Genomic DNA, 21,050 nt, shown 5'->3' with positions numbered 1-21,050 from the left:
CATATGATTGGACGTTACCGGTCAGCCAGTTGCTGAGCAGCTGATACATGAGTCACTGATGGTGAATCATGAATGAAGCAGCTGGTGCCAGTAAGCAACTTCAGTACAGGACTGAACATCCAGTTTCTAAATGTATCTATGTGTCGAGTATCCTCCATGCCAATAAATAAATATTAGCTGAGTGTCTTGCTGTTGGTCTCAGGACAATTGAAGAATAAATAGATCAAACTTTGATGTTGAGGAAGCTTTCACAGAAGCTACAGACTATGTAAAAGCTTTCTAATACGGCTGTAAAGTCAGCTCCAAATTTTAACTCAACGCTTAAAAGAAAGACTTCTCACATCTGATATACATCAGATTCATCATGTAAAATAAACATTTAAGAGCAATGATGGATTCTTGCTGCAGAGGTCTGCTCCATAATGCAGGAAACACTATCTAATGATCTCAAATCATAAAGCATTTTAATGGAATCTTGCTTCCATAACTCAGCGCATTAAAACTTCGAGCAAGCTGGTAGAACAAGACACGAGCTGAGGACAGACTGTTGAAGTTCAGGAGTTCAAATGTGCTCTGCACACAGATTCAAGGTGCCACAAATTCTGTTCTCTTCACAGGGAATTAATTCACAGTCACGGCGTCTTCGGGAGAGCAGGCAGGGTGTTCACGGTTATAGCATGTCGCCACCACTGATACTTTGAAAGTTGTGATATCGCTGGTGCAAGCACATGTTCTGGTCAGGTGATACATAAAATATGTTGCTTTCCAGGAGGGAGAAGTAATGAAGCCGGGATATAAATGAAAAATGTCTTGCATGTTCCGATTAGTTGAGTCAGTTAACAAGGTTGGATTTAATTTCACATGTGGCTGAAAAGAGCTGTTTGCAGTGCAGTGGGGTACGACTTGTAAGACTGCTCCCATCACAGTGAGCGTACTGTTTAATACGTTAACAAAAACTACTGGTCCACATCATAAGCATCGGGCTCTCCAGAGGATCCATCAGCAGCAGCAGTCATGAACACTGCAGCAGAGAGCTGGTTTGAAGCTACAGAACACACTAAAGGCAGGTGGAGGTGCCGATTAGTGTGTCAGACTCATTTGAAATTCTTAATTGTAGGAATTTGGAGGACAAAGCTATCTTTTGAGCCCCCTAGCATCCAATAATCATTGTGCAAGGGTCAGTTGTGTAACGGTGCATTCAGGCGATCCACTCATCACAATAAATACGTCACTTCAAACAGTCCAATGAAAAAACAAAGCAAAGGGCAGGAAAAAGGCCTTGCACATCAAAAAAGTAGGGTAAGATCTGACACATCTGTCTAGAAAACTTTCCGGTGTGCAAGAACTTTATAGTAATTGTTTCCTGCTGGTGATAAATTTGGAAAATTTGAGTCTGTCTGGAGGGGTGTCTGAATGCACCATGAGTCCTGGTCTTACTGAACCTTTTTCGATTTGGGGATGAGGCGCAGGTTCAGTCTGACAGTCGTCGTCAGAGGGACCCATCTGTGTCGGTCACATCCCTCTGAGTATCCAGCGCCAGCCACCATCTGTGTTTCACATTGTACTGTGACGTTCTGCCTGGTACTGACAAGTGCGCTGCTCATTTTGACTTTCCTTCTGGCTATGGACACTAATTTCACAAGCACAGTAATCAGATGCATTCGAAATGCTGCATCTCACTGGATTCAAGATGGTGACAGACAGCGAGTGTTTAATAAAGCACAGAGTGTGACGTGGCAATACCCAAGGTGATGTGTGGGATGTTAGAGTCATATCTCAGAACTCAGTGGAATAAAAACTGTTTGTATATTGATTAATTGTACCAGTGCTTTTTGTGAATATGGAAAACTTATGTGACAAAGACAAAAAAATTCTTTAACCTGGTTTGGATTTCGGTTGCAATAAAATTCAACAAAATCTCAAATGTTCATCTTTGCCCTGCATTATTTAACAGTCTTCATAACGTGTAAAAATCCTTTCTAACCTGTCTCTCACTCGGTTTCCCGTCATGACTGAGAAGGATTTAACACTAAAAATCAATAAAGAATTCTACCTTTCACCTGGACTCACTTGGTCAGTCTATTTAGATTAGATTAGATGAAACTTTAATGATCCCTGCGGTGAAATCCGGTCTTCCCTGCAGCAGAGAGCACATCGCGGACAGAGCGGGTGGTCGTGAAATTTTACTGCGTGCCTTTGTGTGTTGCTGCAGGAAAAACATGGAGGTGCAAAAAGGGTGTGTATTTCGAGGATGAAATGGAGAATGTGTATTTTCTCAGTGATCCTCATGCATTTTTAAAATCATAAGGTTGGACTTTCAGCAGCTTCAAGGCTCAGCATTGCAGAACTCAATGCGTGTAAATTCAACTGAGAGAAAAGAAACTACAACATTGGAACATCAGCAACAGTAATAACTGCACAGACTCCTGCACACCTCACACAGCAGCAGACAATGATGCAAAACTCTGTGCTGCAAAGAAACATTTAAGAACGTGCACAATTTTAGAAATGAGCAGCATTTAAAGTTCAAATTCAAAGCGAGCTTTCAATTATGTTTTTACATTTTGCCGGTTTATATGAGAAAAACAGAGTTTCCATTTTGAATCTGCAGGTTTCAAAGAGACAAACGCTGCTAGTTGGAAGCTGATCTAACACCAGTGAAAATTAAAAGCACAAAAAATAAAAACTGAACATAGCCATGAATGTTAATGAGCGTGGGTGGTGTGTGTACAGTCTTTCACAGAGGTTGACTTCACAGAAAACGCTCTCGGTCAATTCGAACCCTTCAGGAGTTTTGTTGCTACAGTCTCTCTGAGTGTGGTATGGCTAGTGGCTAGCTGTTGTTAGCCGATGTTTGCAAACTGTGGGTACAGCCAAAAAGTTTTTTATTACAAATACAACAGTTGCTTTGTGATTTTATTAACTTTTTGCTTGTGGCCGAACTGTAAAAACTGCATTTAACAACGTGCATTTACACCCTGCCTTCCCATGCATGCTTCCTTGATACAGGCCAAATGTTAATACCAGGTGTAAATAAGTTAAATTGCTAGTTTCATGACTTTAAAATCCATCCAACTCATTGTTATGCTACATTTAGCATTTGGCCACTGTTAAACAAAAGGCTTGTTTTAATTAAGGGACAGCCTGTTCTCTCGTGTTCGTGTTGAGTAAAGCAAATACTGCAGGATGTGTACTGGTCTGACCCTCTTTTGTATTAATCTAGAAGTGTGCAGTGAGCCCCAATAGTCCAACAATGCAATGTGAAAAAGGTCACCAAATATAACATCTTAACAGATCTGAAATAATTTCCTCTTGACCTGCAGAAGCCCTGTTCGAGTCCCACAGCCAGTGAACCCATGTAATATAAAGCCCCTCTGCTGTGTTCATACCTTCGTGGCTCGTCCCTCCAGCCCTGCGGCCGGATGGCGAACAAGGCCTTTGGCAGCCCCTCCAGACCCAAGCCGGACAGGGCCGGTCCCACGGCGAACCACATGTGACTGGGCCCGGCCTGACCTGCCGCCCAGGCTGCCCGGAAAACCAGCTCAGCCTCTTCCAGAGAGCAGTACAACAAACGGACCTGGAGGAGGAGAGGAAGGGAGAGGGTTAACGAATGGCAGGTGGGAGGAAAAGGGTGGGAAGCAATAAGCAGAAAAGGAAGCGAGGAAGAGGAAGGAAGAGTAGGAAAGAGAGATGGAAAGGGACATATGAGGCAGGAACAGGGAAAGAAGGAAGAGAGAGAGTAAATTCAGGGTTGTGGAAGAAAAAAAGCAGGGAAGGAGAGAAGACAGGAAAAAGAAGAGAAGGAAAGATGCAAAAATAACATAAGGGCAAGAATAAGGGGGGAGGAGGAGGAACAGGAAGACAAGAAAGAAGAGAAGGAGATAGGAAAGAAGCGATGGATGAAAAAGAGAAGGATGGATGTGGAGACCAAAAGAGGGACAAAGTGAATTATCATCATTCTTCATCTTCCCTTGTTACTGCTGCTTGGTCCCATAATGTCCTTTCACCGTTTCTCCACAGTTATAGATTACATTCATTTACACATCAAAACACACGGTGCACTCACACATTAATGATTCTCTTTATTTATTTATCAATTTATTTTCAACATAGTGAGCTGCACGTGAAAAATGGCGCCTCTTGGTCTGCTTGAATTTCCCCTTCATGCATTATTAAAGAGGGGGAACTGAAGTCGGCGGAGCAAGATTAAAAAGACAAAGTGAGTAAAAAAACGTGAAACCAGAAGAGGATGAGGGGAAGGGGAAAGCAGTGTGTGTGTGTGTGTGTGTGTGTGTGTGTGTGTGACGCTGAGGGCACTTCAGATGATTACTCAGAGGAAGCACTCGAGAAAAATTTGCGCCACAGTTTTGCAAGACAATTGCAGAGGTTATAAAACTGAAATTAGTCAAAACCAAAGCGTGAAATGCTTTACTAACACACGCTGATAGCAGCAGGCGTGCGGTTCCCGTCACATGCTACATGTTCACCGCCACTCGCATCAGAGAGGATGGCGAGATGACGCCGATGCTTCCCACTCAGCCGACGGCAGATGGAATCGGGAGCGGCATGAGGTCCAAGCTAATGCTCAATCCCTGTCAGCCACATCCTCGGAGCAGTCGGTATATTTAGACCTCTTTGCATATAGCGTTGACATTTCTCGAGCTTGAAGTTTGTCACTCTATATGTCAGAAATAAAGAGGATCCAGCCTGTCAAAGCGTTCTCCTCCTCTCATCCCTGGAAGAGGGAGCGGAGATCCCTGCTTTCTGCCCTCCTTCAGAAAGAGGAGTAATCTGTTATAATTTCGTGCCATCAATCACTTCGTTAGTGCGGGTGTCTCATTTTTCAAACGCTGGACGTCTCATTTTGGAAGAAAACATTTCATTTAGATCGCAGTGGGTCTTCATATTTTATCGTGACAGAGCTTAATCGCATCAACATCCAGGTTGAAACGAAACAAGTCTCCTTCCAAAATGCATAATAGTCCCACACAAAGAAAAAAAAACAAACAAACTGGGATTTGATTGAATTTTGTGCAACCATTTTTTGCAGCTTGCAATAATAAGAATGTTGGATGTTTGACACACGAGACAGAGGCTGTACTCCAGGTTAAATCGAGAGTACTGTACGTTTTTTACAGCACCAAAGGTTGACTGTGTAGACACACAAACAGTTTCTTTCCGCAGGCCAGAGAAACTTTACGAGGAGATAATATATCAGCTTACAGTTTGCTCTGGAAACATCCATTGTTGCTCTAACTAAAACTACATCTTCATATGAAACTCTGGAATGAAAAAACAAAACAACAGTAGTTTATGTTGCCGCACTGCTTGATTTGTAATGCATTTGTTCTCTAGTAATGATCAACTTAAGTGATTCAGACATGTAGAGGAAGAACGACACGCCTGCTAGCTTGCTTACCAGTCACAACACTGAGATGCGAATCATCAGCTGATGCCTGCGGTATGCTAATTTGTCAAGGCAAGCTTTGAAGTGAAGTAAATGGCCCATGCAGCACTGCAGCCTCCCCGATGCCTCCACGATTATGCATAAAAGACACGTAAAATAAATTATTTTGCACTAGGCGAGACAGAAAGTCGACCGGTCGGCCTGGCATATTTATGTTTTGCGAGGGGCAGAGGAATTCTTTGGGGGCACTGAAGGCTAATTTTAATTTCAGGTGTAAATGAAATACAGATTGTTCGCATCCAGACGCGGCCCGTGAGAAATGTTAATGCGCAATGAGAGAGAGAGAGAACAGGCAGGAAAACGAGAGGACGAGAGAGGAACAGGCAGGGAGAGCAGTAAAGAAAAGTCTCAGCGGGAAACTGCTCTCTCTGTCTGAATTATACTCACGTCACAGCACAGACGAGGCTGAACCAAATGTAATCAATGACTCGAGCATCACGAGTGTGCGTGTGTGCGTTTGAAGAGGGGGTTTCAGTTTACACCCAAAGTGCAGAGCTGCTCCAATTCACAAATACCATTCAGCACTAAACCTGCACTGTAATGCAGGTATAGATGCACTGTGAGACCCTTTGGTTTTTCATCAAAGGTCCGAGCATCATGGGAGGATTATGCAGGAATTGGCATGCAGCAACAGTGACAAGGTGTGAGCAACGTGACACAACGGTGAAAAAACAGGCAGTATCACAGCACAATGACGGACAATTCAGTGTCGAGGTCACTGGCAGCAGACGTGCACTCATGAAAACTGAGGCGCCAGCAAAACCCAAATCTGGAATTTTCTCTTCCCTTGGCTGAGGGTATAAAGCGACTCTCGGTTTTAACTGAGCTCAACAGGACACGAAAACAGCAGGCGATCTGTCTTAATGATGTCTTTTCCCTTCAGTTCAGTCTTTCCCACTTAAAGGCAGCAATGTGCTTCTCCGTCTGAGATGTTTTCTTTTAGAGTACGTATGTACAGATTTTGCAGATAGCATTAACGTGTCTGTTTTGAACTTATCTACTGTGATGTTAAAAAAAAAAAAACATGGAAAAGATGTAAGACAAGAAGAAACATGGACACATATTGATATTTCCGCTCCAGCTCCATCCGAGGTCACTTCAGTTGTGATGGCGCTAGAGCGGGATCACCTGATCGCCTCTGTCGCATCTTTTGTTCTCTTGTATTCAAAACTAAAGTCATAATATTCGTTTAAATTGATTCTGACAAAATATCCTTCCAAAAGGTCGATTTAGTAACTGTTCTACAGCTCTTAAATCAGGTGGAGTGGCAGGTGTCACACTAGCTTTGTGTTATGTGCTGTCCTGTTATTATCATGAGGTCCAATCTTCAATGAATTTCTTGATTGTGATGATACAACAACAGACTTTTGCATCGGACGCTCTGATACTTCCTCATTCAAGGCTGCTAATTCATTGATCTTCAATGAAGGAGGAAGGACTGGAACATACTGAATGATACAGTCGCAGACCAGATGGACTTTCAGATGACCCAAGAATTGTGTGAGGAGACAGGAAATGAGGCAGATGCTTCCAAAGCACACTGGTCCTTAAAGTCCCATTCAGATACAATAAGCTATTTTTTCCAAGGACATGTGCTCAAATGTTGTTTTAAAAATACCAAATTTAGATGGATGACGCTGACCCTGAACCTGAGGAACACAACACCCAGTGGGCATCATTTCATTGAGTCCTTGGAGACTGTCCAAAAACTTGACCTTTGCCTTGTTGCCTTTTGTTTACAGCTGCTGGTTTGGACGTGGACATTTCAGTGAGGACCATTTTACAAGAGTTAAGCAGCCAACTCAGCTGACGAATGAATTTTAGCATCAGAATGTTAAGTTTGAAGTAGTTCCTGACATTTCCAGTACGTGTTGCATCTTTGAAAACAATCAGTGCTTTCAAATAAAATCTGACACCTGCAGGCGGCTCAGGATTTAAGACAAGCCTTCAAACCACAGTCAGAAACATCAGGAACACTGAACGCTGTTACTGTGTCTTACTGTCTCAAATGCTTGTCATAAACACCAGTGTCACTGCCAAGAAAAACAAGCCACATCATTGAATTTACAAAATCATTGACACATAACATACTGGAAGATTCAGATTTGACTGAGAGTCTACAGCCATGCTAGAGGATCTGTGAGGCTGTACAGAGCTGTGAGCTAAATGCTAACTTCAGCATGCTAACCCCATCCAAAATGCTAACATGCTCACAATGGCAATGCTAAGCAGGTATGGTTTCTTTCATCTCAGTTTAGCGGGTTAGCACGCTAGCATTTGCTAATTAGCACTAAAACACACAGTGCAGCTGAGGCTAATGGGAACGTCTATAATGGCTTGCATTTATAGAGCACCTTTCTACCTTAACAGACAAAGCACCCATTCACACTCACATTCACACAACAATGGTGGCAGAGCCTGCCCATTAACTCAGGGTTCAGTGTCTCAGGGACACAAACACAACCACATAGATGGAGGAAGGATCAGGAGACCACTAAAGTCCTGAAGATACATTATCTGGGCACCATGAGGACCTGCACATCATTCTGTGCCGATCTATAAAGTAGATGTTGAGATATTTCACAAACTGAATGCATGAATGATGAATGCACAAAATTATATTGTAATCCACCGATAAACCCTTTTCATGGCAGACATCGGCACGAGTAGTCAAATTGAGACAAGCAAAGTGGTAAATAACAACATTAATGTTGGCCCCATTCCACTAAGAGCTGGCTCACCTAAAAGGAATGCAGCCATCATTCATGTCATTAATTCCACCTGTGCTTTTCCTGCTTTGGAAAGGCCAAATGTCTGCTGGGAAGAGGTTCTACTGCTGTTGAGATATTTTGGTCTGGACCAAAGTGATGGACTGCGTGACCGACTGGCAGACCATCAGAGCAGCATTTCCATCTGTACAGCCATTCATTTAGCAGGGCTAGAAATGCATTAACCCATCATCTAAAACATGCTGCACCTGTACGGACTCATCTTCTCAAAAAAAAAACCATCGAACTGCACATCGCCACAGCGAAATCCCAGAAAAGGGTTCATTCACTCCCTCACTATTCAACATTTCATATCACTTTCATTGCGTTACATCACATCGTGTTCACTCTGGCCCTTTCGCTTTTGGTCCATTCGCTCGCTCTTTCTTTCTTTCTCTTTCTCCCTTTCATGGATTTCATTTTGACAAAGGTCATTTACGCTGACAACGGCAAAATATGAGAGCGAGGAATAAAAAGGGTACAGTGTGAGAGAGAGAGAGAGAGGAGATACTGCAAAGACGAGGGTTAAGGAGAAGGAAGAGAAAAGACCCCGTAGCACCCAAAAACTCCTTCCATCCTCCTTCCTTCCTTCCTCTCTTGCAGATGTGTTTGACCACAGCGAAGGTCACCGCTGATAACGTCCATTCTGCCGTTACCGTCCATTTATTCGAGGCTATGTTGTTTCTCTGCAGCTTTTATGGTTACCAGCCCTAATACTAAAAAAAAAAGGTTGTTAAAGGTTAGAAAAAGTTTGCTCTCAATGGGTCACTGTACACTCTGATGAGCGGAGTCTGATTCATTTCAAAGCTGCATTTTTAAGGCTGCTGAGCAAAACTCCAGAGCGTTATTTAGCTGAAAATAAGTAAAGGCAGTGCAAAGCTCACAATAATGTCTGCCAAAACAGCAATGAGGTGTATCCATGAGGGGTCTTTAAGTGGGAAACTGGTGTAGCAGCAGTGTTTTACCGCAGGGACACGAGCAAAGATACCACACACAAAAAAACCCAGCCAGAATATGCTCAGAGAAAAAGTACTTTTCTTCCTCTCTGTGTCCTGTGTTCTTCTTCCACTGAAAACAACCTTTAAAACACTTTCCCGCTCTAACTGGTCACTTTCTGAAAGCTGATGTTGACCAGTCAGAACCTCTTAGGAGGGTGAGCTGATTTTATCATATTTATTCGAACTCATCTTAAAATTATGCACGTTTATGTTTGTAGGCTTGTAAGACTTGTGATGTTCATTGGGCGCAGTGATAAATTTGGGGGGATGGGCAGACACACTTTGAGCTTTAGCACCCTGGACCAGGTTTTGCTTCCTGAAACTGAACGTGTCCACTCAAAGAAATGTTCTAAAAAACATTTGGACTCAGCAGCATTACATCTTTTTACTCTACATTTCCTGGTTTAGTTTCAACAACAATAAGCCGCGTGCACACTGCTGACGTCATGAACAATTCACCACAAGTGGCCTGAAGCACGACCGAAGTGTCCCTCAGCAACGCTCGGTGTTTGTGGAGAGCAGCTCAGTGCAGCTCTCAGGTGTGTGTGATCGTGTGTGTGTGTGTTAGTGGTCCCCCGGGTTTCAGTGTAAATGAATAGTGTGTCCTCAGTCAACCTCCCTAAATAAGGCTTTCACTGCAAACGAGGGACCAATTTAAAACGTTAAAATGTCTGAAGAAATAACTTAAAATGTCATAACTGTGGTGAGGGGGCAAAGAGAGCGCTGCAGATACTGTGCATGATCTGGCAAAGTTGATTAACCTGAGCTATCGAGCTTTTAGGGTCCAACTGAAATTAAATTGCATGTTTTTTTTTTCTGCTATAGCATAAAGAAGAAAACTCAAAAGGGAGAAATTTATATCACTTTGAAATTTGGTTTCTCCTATCTGCACATCAGTTAGTTAGCCTGCAGCCAATCAAAGCGTGTCTTTTTAAACTGCATTAACTCACTGGCTTCGCTTCCTAACTACAAACATGGACACATGTATTACGTTGCGAGTTGGCAATCAAACAAAAGTGCACAGTGATGTCAGTTTCAGGCTAGAAGAGTTAGAAAAAATGCTGATTTTTCTTACGGGATTTTACTTGTTTCTGTTCTTTTCTTAAACCAAGTTCATACGTTCATTTATTCAATTAATGCAGAATGATCCTGCCACTTTAAAAACAACCTTTTTTTTTGTATATCTTGTAGATTTATATATGGTACCACAGTCTGTCTGTGATTCTGTGAGTACATAACAAAATCCTCCTGACAAACTCAAATGAACTTTTTAAAAGATAAACTTTCAGGTTGAGTATCATTTTCTCTTTCTGTGGGGACGAGGTGGAGGAAAGGATCTTTGTCATCAACTGCTTCTTCAAGGTCTGTGGAGCCTCTTCAGATGTCAGCTAGCTGAGCTTCAGGCTACAAGAGAAGTCATTCCAAGGTAGACTGCTCGTCAAGATGAGGGACAGGTGTTGCGGAAACACTGATTTCTCAAGATCATATTGAATGTCATAGCTTTTTAGAAAAATAATTATTTTAAGACCTGACACACGAGAAATTACCTTTATCCTTTGACACCTGTGCACAGCAGGAAACAACAGTAAACTGGCATCTGCGCTGCCTCGCCTCACCTGGGCTTCGTTGTCTTTGAGTAGTCGTTTGGTTCGGGCCCCGCCGGGGTCGTCCGTCACGTTCAGAACCACCACGCTTTTCTTTTCCCAGCCGATGAACGAACCGTCCGTCATTCCCTCCACCATCGCCAGGAAGTCCTCGTAGCCGTGGTGACGGGTGGTCACCACAGAAAAGGAGGTCCAGTCGTACTCTTCGAGCACCTCGAAGATGACCTCAAGCTGGAGCGAGGTGGAGCAGGTGAACTGGAGGTAGATAGAGCCGCTTTCCTGAAAACAAGGAGAGACAACATGAACTCACTTAACTGCTACAGTTTGTACAATATGGAGGAAGGTAACCCTCAAGAAAGGCTTAGAACAAATCACTGTTTTCAGTCGTTGGAGCTGTTTTAGCAACATGCAGCACTCTGAGATTTCAGCAACTGCTTTGGCTGGTTTAAGGTTATCATAAGAGACAGGAGCTTTAAAAATAATGCTCAAATCGTGAAAAAAACATAGCTGTCATTCAAGGTTAGTAAAAAAAGCAACATTAATTCTAGTACAGGATGCAAACTGCAGAGAGTGACAGAAAAACCTACACACACCTGTATCAAACACATATGTCATATATACATATATATACATATATCTCATTCACATTCTCAGTGGTCCTCAGCACGAAGAAATCTGGCCGGTGCTTTCATTTATGTCTGATTTATTTGAACTGCGACTTCTTAAAGCAAAGAAATTAACAGGAAGACATTACAACACAACCATGAGTTCAGCAGTAGCACTGCAATGCTAGCTAAAACACCAACTTAGCTAGTTAGTTAGCAAACTCTTCAATTACATAAAAGTAGAAAACATGCATATTTTAGGTACTTTCTAATAGTATTTATAATTACCTCAAACACAAGGAATAGCGAGGGGAGGGTGATACAGAGCCGAAAACAGCTATGGTGTCTGACAGGCTGCTGCAAGGTGAGGGTCACATGACCAAGAGGGGCAGCCGAGTTAGTGCTTCCGCTAGCAAGCTAACACGCTCGCATGTTTACTGTCGGCTGACCTGCACTGACTGTGTGAGCTAGTGGCTAACAGATCACACTGACTGTGGGTTTAACAATAGCTTTTCTTTTTATTTGATGTTACAATGACACATTTCAGCAGTGAAACGTGTCACTTGTCCACCTTCACCTCCACCTGCACCTTCTGTGTACTTAACATTTAAGTACACACATGCTTAACTAAATTGTTAACTAAATCTTACACAGTATATACATTTTTACATTTTTATTGTTTTAGTATATTTTATTGCATTTACGCATATTTTTACTGCATGTTTATTTTATTCTAGTATCATTATTTTATCTTTCTTATTATCTTGTTTCGAACACGGGGGTTGCAATGCAAATTTCATTGACATGCTATGCTCAATGACAATAAAGACAATCTCGATCTTGATCAATCTTGATCTTTTTACTACAGAGACACTGAGCTGTGCTCTCTTAATTCTGCAAAAAAAAAAACTGTAGTAATACTGCAATACAGTAATAAAAATATGCATTTTTCAAGGGAGAGCTTAACTTAACTTAATCTTATTAACTAATTGTTTACATGACTATTAATAATGGATATAATGGCTTAATTTGGAGGGAAGTTGCGTTGTTTGAATCACAATTTGTCTGTACTCTACAAAGTTAAATGGTATCAGGTTTATTAATAAGCTTTAATGTTTTACTAGTCATGTACAAGGAGAGTTATGTACTGGTATGTGCTACTTAACTGTCTCTAGTACAGGCAGCCACGGTGCGATTACATACAAGGTCAATGCAAAGGCGGGCAACAGGCGGTGCGATGCATGTGACGCCATTCACACCGTTTGCCTTTAGTTGAAATTTTTCAACTGTGTCACGGGAGCCTCACGAGATCAGCATTGAAATTCTGAACGTCACTGACATCCTGACATTGAACCAGATGTGGAGGACAGGCTGCCTGTAGCCGTGTGTGGGCGCTGGTATCTACACCTCTCGTGCCCTCAAAAGGGCAAATATTCACGGGTTGATCGTTCGTGTTTATTCACGCCACAAAGTCAAAGTAGGTCACGAGTAACACAAAGCAGAAATTCACCTTGCTGCTTGCACAACTTCCTGCTCTGGCATCCACTGTAAACTGCACACTATGTACACAATTCAGGGATTGGTGCGTGCATACTGTAAGTCTCCCAATTATGTTAGAGTGTGGGTGTATCCATAGGCTACAACTGCAGTCTAAGCTAGTTCTCATCCAGATCAGCTCTCTTCTTTGCCCGGTGGCTGACTGACTTCAGTTTTACTGAGAGAGAACACTCGGAGGAATAACACAGTCTGCCTGTCAAAAAAGTCCTTGGCTTCTGAATAAGGCTTTCAGTGTCAATGAAAGAAACAATGATCGCCTTCCTCTCTGCTGCTCCAGTCACATTTAATCTGGGTAGATGAGCCGCTCGCTGGCTGAAAGAGGAATTCATTTCTTTTGGCTTTTCTTCTTTTGTATTTTTCTTAAAACTAGAACAAAGGAGCAGGAGGGAGTAATCCATATAGGTTGAGAGTCGGACTGAATGTGAGCTTAACGCTGAAAGACAGCAAAGGACTTAACACGACAGGGCGCATATGTCTGTGCACTTTTTTTCAGCCATTGTCCAAAGTTTTCAGCAGTGTTGTTAACAATTAATTATTTAGCATCTTTTGAACATAAAACAAAGAGGCGGCGAGCATGTGTTTAAATTAATGATCAAGAGGAAACTTGAGGGAGTATCGAGCTGCTCTCCCAAGTCGACGGGGCTCACCTCAGGTTATGCTGCACTGAACTGGGTCAAATATCAAACCAGCGTCAGCCTGATTCATGATGTAAGCTTGTCTGCTCTTCTTAACCCAGCCTAGAGTGGAGTGTACAGGGAGCATGCTGGGAGTGAGTGAGCGGCGGCGGCGGCGGTGGTGGTGGTGTACGCTCAGACATAAAAGTAAATTTTCATGCCCCCTTGGAAGCTGGAGCTAAAATAAAATACTCTGCTAGCACTGTTGTCATGTGAGCACTCACCAGGAACAATGAATGACTGACGCCGTGTCCCAAGTCACAGATTTAGAAGCACTGTTGACACAAGCTTGATTGATTCTTGCCGTGAATCAGGAAACAGCGTCCCAAAGGCAATTAAGGACTCATTAGAGGTTAGTTATGCAAATACTTCTCAAATGCAGCGCTACTCCGGAGGCAAAAGTGCCCTATTTGTTGTGTTAAACCCCAACGGGCAGGGTCAAAAAGTCAGAGCGATTCCAGCTAAGTAACATTTGACTCAAACACAGTGGAAAAGACGAGAGATAAGCCAAACCCTAGTACTCTGCTGGTGACTGACAACCTGTGCTAAATTATCTTCTTAGCCTAGCTGTCTGTCCCAGTTCATACTACCTAGTTTTTACGTTTTTGTATGCCCACTGTTGGAATTAGCTTGGAAAAAGCTTGGAATTATCTATTATATTGACATTTTTCTTCTTTCCTTCAATCACGACTATACAAGCATAATAATATAAATTCAGATATCAAACATTTTATGAACATCTGAAATAGTTTTGCCCAGAAAGAAGAATAATTAAATGATTAAAAGTTCCATTCAGTTAATTGCCCCACAGTTTTATATGACAGGGAAGAATACAATTAGTTTTCCTGTTCAGAAAAGTGCATGCCACCCTCGATCATTACTGAACCACAATGGTGCAATTTGGCTCTAAATATTTGGGGAAACTGTATTTTAGTTCTTGGTCCCTCTGCAGACTCAGACTGAATTGGTTTAACCTGTGATTTGTTAGTCCATAGTGGGTTCAGCTGACGTTCCATGATCCAGTTCCATCAGTGCCGACCCTGGACCTGACCTCGTGAGGCGGCCGGATTCACGAGATCACGCAGCACGAGAATCTATCTTCCCAGGCTTCATGTTGCGTGCTTGTGGCATTCGGACCGATCAGCATCCTCTGAGGAACTACCAGCAGCTACAGGCTGGGGTGGTGTAGATGTGGCAGCTGCTAAAGAGGTTAGCATAGATGCTGCTGGAGCATCAATTATATCAGAACTGGAGAGTATTTCTATATTGAAAGAAGAGCACAGAACAGCACCGAAGCCTTGGCACCTGCCAAGTATTTTTTTTGAAGGTGTTCCCTTTTCCCAACAGTTTTTATGGACAGCTTCCCTCGTGGTCCTATGTGGCCTGTCAGGTAATTTCAGACCAGCTGTCTATTTCTATTTCTTTTGACAATAGCTTTGCTAAAGTAACAAGCCTATGAATTCCAGCCTGTTGCAGGCATCATTGTGCATTTGATGCTGAAAGAGAAACCTAATCTCATTTAAATCCGCACAGATCTTGATGCTAAGATTCCAGTTTCTTTCACCAGTAACAGATGATTTCATATATCTTATCCAGCTGTTACTCAGGTATCTTTGCATCTTTCTGCCCTTTAAACTGTCGGTCTGGTTGAACCATTCAACAGCATTGTCAGAATTAATGTACAAAACATTCTTTTTTTTTTTTTTTTTGCAAACCCTTGATACAAGAGAACATTTCTTTGTAAAGAGGACTTTCTGCAAACTAAAAGCATGAAAGGCTACTCATAGATATAATAGTCCTCTCAGCCATCTGACTGTGCAGAGTCAAGCTTTTGGAGCAGGTGATTCCAAAGCTTAGACTGGTTCTGTATGTCCTTTTAGTTTCTTTTTGCTTGTCAATCTAGTAAATTCTAGGTTTAACTCAATCAGTAAAAATACCCGTGGCTCAGTAATGTCTTATCTGTTTTGTCCCTGAAGCAGTTGGTCTCCGTTGTAGAGATGTAGGTCCAATCAAAGCAACTTCACTGAGTCTAACCAGAGCAAAGGTAGTTCTGCACTTTGTGCGACTTCAAAGCGCACTCACCCCCCACCATAAACACAGCCGCTCCTGATAACGAACGTTTTCAGATGCTGTGACAGCTCAGTGGCAAGCTGGGTTACATCAGCTGTTACCGTGGCTGAAGGTACAGTTCTGTAGAAATCACAATAACCACATCAAACTATCAAGATGAGCCACTTAACACAAACTGGCCCACTTATTAAACATCTCACCTGTCACGCTAAACTGCTTTGTTAGCTTCATCTACTTATCGCTAATGTCTGTCAGCAAAACATTACCTTTTGTCACACACAGATGAGCCAGCTGAAGAGCTGATACCCGTTAATTAGTGCGTAACAATGGGCAAGCATCAGTTAAAAACACGGTGACGCCGCAGTCATTGTGATTAACAGAGGTGTGAATTCCGACAATGAAACTCTGGTTTCCGTCTGTCCAAAAAAACAAACATCACCAGCACATGAACGGTGATGTTGATGAAACTCTCTGTCGTATGAGCTGTAGTGCTGCACTGGACGACTGCAATACTCAAACAGCGCGCAGTAAAAAACATCCTGCACATCCTCCTGATGAGCTTAGCAGCAGTGACAGAACTGGACCAGTTCTGAAAAAATTACATTTTCCTCTTCCTCATTACGTCTTAGCGATGAGGTCAGAGCAGCATGTTCTCTAAAATGTTTAGCATTTACAAAATAACTATATCCTACAAGGGACTTCAGTCGGAAAGAAATGATAGATTCTTCACTCTGCTGCCATTTCTGGTACCAAAACTATGAAGCATCGTCTTCTGTGACAGAGAGCCACTGTTATACATCAACACGACTTTATCACAACCGGAGCTCAAATGTATATTTTTGTGAAGAGCATGAAAAAAGGAGCCTTGCTTCAAGTCTGTGCCAGCTCTTGCTACGATGAGGACTTAATGCAGGGTAAAAAACAGTTGGAATAACTACTGCTGGCACATCTACCTAAAGCCCCCATGCTGCTCTTAAAGCTGCTCTAATACACCTATTTCTCATTTTTATCATCATTTATATTGACAATAGATCGAATGAGTATATGTGATGTGTAAAGGGGTTTGCTCTGTGATAAACTCATCACCTGACTGCAGTTCCCCTCAGCTCTATGTACCATTTTTTACCTCATCATTTTCTCTATAATAAAACCACTGTTTGCTTCCTGCACCACAGCAGCAGACAAGTAAAGTTAGCGATGAGCGGGTGAACATAGTGGAGCTGAAAATCTGAAGAACCTGATGTTTCCGTGGCCAAAAACACACCTACAAATACATGTCACTATGGCTCCACAGCTGCTACATCTATAAATAGACAACTGCTAGCTAACAAGTTCACCACAAAAACTACATGAAGTCATAATATGCTAATGTTCTGTTTACAGCTTGTTTCGCTTCCCCCAAGTGGCAAAAAAATAATTAATGATGCTTTCATTTTGGCGGGGATGTACTATTCCTGTCTTTATTTCTTGCTTGAAAATTAATTCTTAATTATTTGTAATTCAAATTAAATATTAAAAGTTTCCATGCACCCCAATTAACTTAATCCATAACTCATCCATAACAATCCTTCAAGTTAAAGGACAGCTCCACTTTTTTTTTACTGAAACAATATTTCTAATCTCTAATGTTATGAAATCCAAGAAATCCCACCTCAGAAAGGAGGTCACGAGGTAAATATTCAGCCCCTTTTGTATTTCTTGCAGTGTGCATTTCACCCACAGATAGTTCTTGCTTCAGTCCAAATGAAAAAAGGTTGATGATGCAACGTTAAGTAATCCATTTTTACCTGTGGCTCCCGTCCCAGGCTGGCCCCTCCCCCCACGGCAACCACGGGAACCCCCGTCTGGGCGGAGACAAACTCCAGCATGGGGGCCAGAGGGGCGCGGTTCGGCGGCGGCGGCCTCTCCTCCTCAAACACCAAACCCTGGAAGTAAAACAGGTTGCACAATGAAACAAAGGACTCAGACAAACGGCATTACATCAGCCGCGCTGAAACACGGTTTCATAAGCTTCTCAACAGACTTTTATGCATCAAAGCTGCTGTTCTTTTATTCTTATGCACCCTGAGAATAAATTAAAGGCTGAACAAGTGAGCCAAATATATTTGAACGACGTGTCGTTCGCAGCGTTTGAGACACCAGCTGATCCTCCAGTAAAGACTTTATTTCCTCACCCTGCTGACAAACACCTCACTGCTGAAGAAACCGAAGCTTTCTGAAGACTTTTAGAGCTTTAATGAAGAGATGAAACAACTGTTGGAAGCTTTTAAAAACGGGACTCTTGTGCTGCTCCGATTGGCAATCAATGTTCACAGAGATACAATCAGAGTTAAGTCCCTGCAGTGGACTGGCATCCTGTCAGGAGACGGCTGTGTGTTGTAGCTATACAGCTTAAGCTGCTTTACACCACAGAAACAACAGATAAGCTCCGGGCTTACGGGCCACCTCGGCTCCTTCACGGGCTCACGAACAGGCGTGGCTGCTGAAAACAAGCTGAACCGCTGCCGCAGACAAGCCGTGTTTTGTCTGAACGTTTTGGTGAGCGGGATTTTGTCGTGATTGCCTTTCGAGTACGAGCTGTCAGCAGCGGTAATAAATTCTGGGTAAGCGCGTGAAGTTCTGGCACTGGCCATTACTTTCTGTAATGATACATGGAGGAGCAATCGTGATTTGAGGCCGGCTTGAAGTCTTTACGCTTGTTTTCCTGTAGCAATTCAGGTTGAGCAAATTGAAGTTAAGTGTGGATGACAGCCCAATTCTCACAGGGAAGCATTTGATATGCAAATAGGCTACAGACAGGACCTGAAGTAAGATAGCAAGTGTTACTTAAGAGTTAATATCATGCTTGATCTGAGGAATGTCCACCGTTTTATGAAAACAGATAAACAGCAAGAAAGTTTAGACAGATAGATAAATAATATAGATGTTTCATAGAAGAATGGATGAATGAATGAGTATATGAATGAGTAAATGAATGAAGAGTGGTGTGTTTCATTACCTCGGTCAGCGTGATCACAAGCAGCTCTCAGAGTTGAGGCTCAGATCTGCTCCCATCCACAAGTCTCAGACTATGAATGAACGAGTGACAAACTGCACAATGAAAGATGAGCATGAATGGATGAAGGGACAGCTTTTAAGGAACAGAAGAAGCAAACCATGCCAACAAACAACATGTTAATGGTCTGACAGAGTGAATGAAAACTTCAGTATGCTTCAAGTAAAGCTTACTTTCAAATATGGTCTGAAACCCTGCGTAACCCACATGTATCCGCCCTAAACCGTTCAAACAGGAAGTTCAGTTCGGCTTACGAATCCCTCAGTTTGGTACATCCTGTGATCCAAACAATTACTCTCAAAATACTCTATTCGTGTTACGCGCTTGCACGTGCAGAACGCAAATTCTAGAGCGACCGGTTTCTTTGGTCAGGCAAGCTCATCTACTGATGCTGCCATCCGAATGGCAAACACATGCGAGCGACCAGAGCCGCAGGATCCTCCCGTGACATTTAGATGCACTGTATGTTAGCAGTGCAGTTAGTGTCAGGGAACAGTTAGCGGATCAAACGAAAACTGTATGTCGACGTTGTTCAGCAGAAGTCGAGCGCGTCTGTGGATTCGTGTCATGAAGGCGGTCACATCACCCGAATGCGTCGATTAGGGAACAGAACAAAAACAGACTGGAGGGCGAGTCGTTGTCCCCACGGCGTTCACGCAGCCCCTCGGTGCAGATTCAGACTGTACCAGAGCTACAGCTAATGCTACAGGAGCGTTTATTGCTGCGTATAAGCAACCCCACTCAGTCACAGAGATTTAAGCGTATGGTCAAAGTGCTTTTATTGTGCCTACCCTGTCGAAACGAGCACAGGCTGCAGTTAGTCAGGAGTTATCAACAGGTCAGAGTCTTATGAGGGAGCATCACTGACGTTTTTTCTTACAGGCAATATGTCAGTATTTGATTGAGTTACGGCCAATTAGCAACTGTCATTCTCCATTCTGCACTTTGCTCTGTTCAAACTTTGAAGAAACGCAGCAGTGAGGTGATGAAGAGGACTGTGCCACGTGGGTGGTGTCTGTGACGTCATGTCTACCTGCAGTGGTGTGGTGGCCAGCAGCTCACACAGCTGCAGCAGCAAGCTGCCCGGGCTGCTCTCGTTCACAGCCAGGTAGATGACGTTGGCCTGACCCGATGGCGTCATCACCGTCTCCCCCACGAGCGCGGCCAGCGACAGGGATGACGAGGAGGAGGAGGAGGAGGAAAACGAAGCCATCGCAGCTGCTCCTTCCAACAAAGCTGTATCCGTAACTCCCTTTCCTCCTCCTCCTCCTCCTCCTCCTCCTCCTCCTCCTCCTCCACCTCCACCTCCACCTCCTCCCGGTCCGTTTCCAGGCCCCGGCCCCAGCTCGCCGACCCCCGCACCTCCCACCACCGCCGTCTCCGGGAGCAGGGAGGAGCCAGAGTGGACCACGGCGATGTTGACGCCACCCGAGTCCCTCTCTCTCTCCCGGGGCCGGAGCAGCAGGGGGGGCGAGGGGCGCGCGGGCCCCGTGCAGGCCAGGACAGCCAATAGCAATGAGAGGGCGGGCCTTGGGGCCACCATGGGGTAAAGGGAGGGCCAGTGGCAGCTGTCGGATGGGGTTTGGCAGGTGTGGCCAGGTGGGATTTAGGAATTCTGGGGTAGTGGGTGACGTCTGTGGGGGAGGAGGGAGGGAGGAGAGGGGCTCACAGTGCTTCACCTGATGAGGACAGGACACCCTGGAGAGGAGAGAGAGAGGAGAGAGAGAGGAGAGGAAGATTTAATAACTGTCTCATCACTCTGCTGTCACATTTCTTATCTCTAACCACACGACGAGTTTCAGCCAATCACTTCTTTTTCTTTGTTATATCTGCATGTGCCTCTTGACCGGGACAGGTGATTCATGGAGCCGGTATAAAGCACATTTGTCCAGTTAACAGTGTCAATAAATGACACACGCTGCACCTACTCATCCTCCTCAGACGTCCTGGAAGTCTGTAAACATAATTCTATTTACATTCCTGATAATTAAATCCTGCTGACATTTAGGATTAAATAGGGCAACAATGTAAATTAACAGATTTGTCAGAGTGCAGCGCAAAAACTCCAGAGTGATTGCTGTTTATTAGGCAGATTAGCCCTGCTTTAAATACACGATGATATTGTAAGTACGCGATTTCTGAAGAGAAGCATTTTTTTATTCCTGCAATCTTACAGAATTAAACTCGAGGATAATCTTAAAAAAAATGTAAAAAGTTGTTAAAAAATTAAATTTTTTAGGAAGATCTGCGGA

The 21,050-nt window shown here is 43.3% G+C and overlaps 1 protein-coding gene across 1 annotated transcript in view; it reads right to left on the bottom strand.

Moving 5' to 3' along the window:
- The window catches only part of grin2da (glutamate receptor, ionotropic, N-methyl D-aspartate 2D, a), a 116,705-nt gene extending 96,364 nt beyond the window's left edge, over window positions 1–20,341 (bottom strand). The window contains exons 1-5 of the mRNA XM_041955926.1: window positions 20,098–20,341; window positions 19,832–20,016; window positions 17,531–17,668; window positions 10,850–11,116; window positions 3,390–3,577 (exon numbers count right to left, since the gene is read on the bottom strand). Of these exons, the coding sequence (XP_041811860.1) occupies window positions 3,390–3,577; window positions 10,850–11,116; window positions 17,531–17,668; window positions 19,832–20,016; window positions 20,098–20,341 (1,022 nt within the window). The remainder of the gene's footprint in view (window positions 1–3,389; window positions 3,578–10,849; window positions 11,117–17,530; window positions 17,669–19,831; window positions 20,017–20,097) is intronic.
- Window positions 20,342–21,050: the final 709 nt, after the last annotated feature.

Source organism: Chelmon rostratus, chromosome 16 (assembly GCF_017976325.1).
Source record: "Chelmon rostratus isolate fCheRos1 chromosome 16, fCheRos1.pri, whole genome shotgun sequence".
NCBI lineage: Eukaryota > Metazoa > Chordata > Actinopteri > Chaetodontiformes > Chaetodontidae > Chelmon > Chelmon rostratus.
Note: the sequence above shows the minus strand (reverse complement) of the source record. Positions and strands in the feature narration are given on the sequence as shown.